General features: G+C 56.4%; 1 protein-coding gene across 1 annotated transcript in view; it reads left to right on the forward strand.

Moving 5' to 3' along the window:
• The first annotated feature begins 551 nt into the window (after positions 1–551).
• HCN1 (hyperpolarization activated cyclic nucleotide gated potassium channel 1) overlaps positions 552–1,824 on the forward strand; it is a 200,465-nt gene continuing 199,192 nt past the window's right edge. The window contains exons 1-2 of the mRNA XM_014964861.1: positions 552–743; positions 1,094–1,693. Of these exons, the coding sequence (XP_014820347.1) occupies positions 552–743; positions 1,094–1,693 (792 nt within the window). The remainder of the gene's footprint in view (positions 744–1,093; positions 1,694–1,824) is intronic.

Raw genomic sequence — 1,824 nt, forward strand, 5'->3', positions numbered from 1 at the left:
CTGTGCATGAGCCATCAGCAGCTGTGAGCACACTCTTCAACGTTTTAGGATAGAATCACAGGGGAAAGTATCGCTCCAGATGGGGAAGGTTTATGTATGTCAGCCCTCAACCAATCACCCTGAGGGCACGTTCCTTCCCATGCTGGTCACTGCCCAGCCTCCAGCAATCCATCCCGGTGGACCTACGCTTGCCATCTTCTTCCACAGTTAACATCATGTTCACGTTAACATCTTCCACGCTTAACGCAGTGACGTCACCCGCACCCGGTGTGTTTGAGTGCTCTCGGCACAAACGTTCTGTTAGAGCTGGAATCGCCGGCAAAATTCCCCGGGTCCGGTTCTGAAACACAGCTCCCCAACGCACCTGACGTGCACCGTGCAAATTCTGGTGTGCACATTTGCACATCTGTTCCTCTCTCAGGTTTCTTTCAAGCATCTCTTTTGTAAACGGCAAAGTGGATAACAATGAAGTGACAAATACCATTGAAAGTAGCAGAGCCAAGGTTGGGAGACTTTATTCATTCTTTCTTACTATATTTTTAATGTGCGAAATGAAAAGCCTGTTGAGCATGTGTGAAAAACAAACCTATGTCAAGCCAAATGGAATCCTGGGACCTCCACATATGTGCAGTAATACATGCCTTTATGCTTTTGCAGGTACGCACAATGCTATAGCTCCTGTGGTACCAACTGCAGATACTGATTCTCCATCACTCTGCAAATCAAATTCACCCCTTTTAGGGGTAAGTATCAGCATCTCTCAGTGTTCAGAGCAGAAACTGAGGCCTCCTCCTCGCCCATGGCTTGCAAACAGCAGATTACCACTGGCAGAACTGCTCTCTCAGATCCTGTACTCCCAAGTACTCCCCGAGTACTGCACACAATCGGTGCAATAATGTGTGTAGAGATACCCGAGGCAATACATATTCTATTTCCTTCGAGTACACTTGAGAGTATCGGGAGCTGGAAACATCTCCCACTTCCCTTCCGTCCAACAGGATTTTCTCCATCTCCTGGAGGCTTCTTAACTCTACCTGACGTACTTCAGTGTCCGGTGGAGCAAGCCAAACATAGACCCCAAGTCCTGGTTTAGGCACACAAACAGAATGAAGATCGCCTCTTGGCTGACGTGAGAAGGTTGTCTCCACACCGGGGTGCACCCACCGTCCCACACCTCACAGCGCAGACCGGCAGCCACCCGTGGAAGCCTGGCCGTCTCCATGCCAACTGCGCCCTGGCACCCTCCAGCCCCACGAGCAGTGTCCCATGTGTCACGTGTGTCCCCACGCTGGCACCCTCGGCCCCCTCGGGAAAGGTTCATGGAGAGGGGAGCAGAGAGATGGTGTCTAACCTGGGCAAATTGGTCAGCGCGTGGAAACCACGGCCACCCAAAACCCGGCCTTCTCTCCTCACTCCTACCCCCTTCTCCTTCCTCCCCGTCCCGCACACCCTGCACCAGCAAAGGGCAGGTTCTGACTTCCACGCCAGCAGCTGTGAACCCCAAAATCCCCCTGTGCCCCCTCATGCCACCACTCGGCTTCACGGCAGCCAGAGCCCCGCTTGCTGCTGCCCCCAAGCCGGCTGCTCCCCGGGAAGCAGCAGGGGCCTCACCGGGCAAAGGCGGGCCAGCCCGCGGGACCTCTCCACAGCCCCGTGCCGCGCTCCGGCCGCGGAGGGCGGACACCACCCCACGGTGAGTTCGTGAGGCACAAACCCACCCGCGCTGCCGCGGGCAGGGCCGCCCGGGAGACCCTCTCCCTCCTCCTCCTCCTCTCCATCCCCCCCAGCTCCGCCCGGCGGCCGCCGCCTCAGGCCGCCCCGCCG

This window comes from Calidris pugnax, unplaced genomic scaffold (assembly GCF_001431845.1).
Source record: "Calidris pugnax isolate Ruff unplaced genomic scaffold, ASM143184v1 scaffold273, whole genome shotgun sequence".
In the NCBI taxonomy this organism is placed as follows: domain Eukaryota; kingdom Metazoa; phylum Chordata; class Aves; order Charadriiformes; family Scolopacidae; genus Calidris; species Calidris pugnax.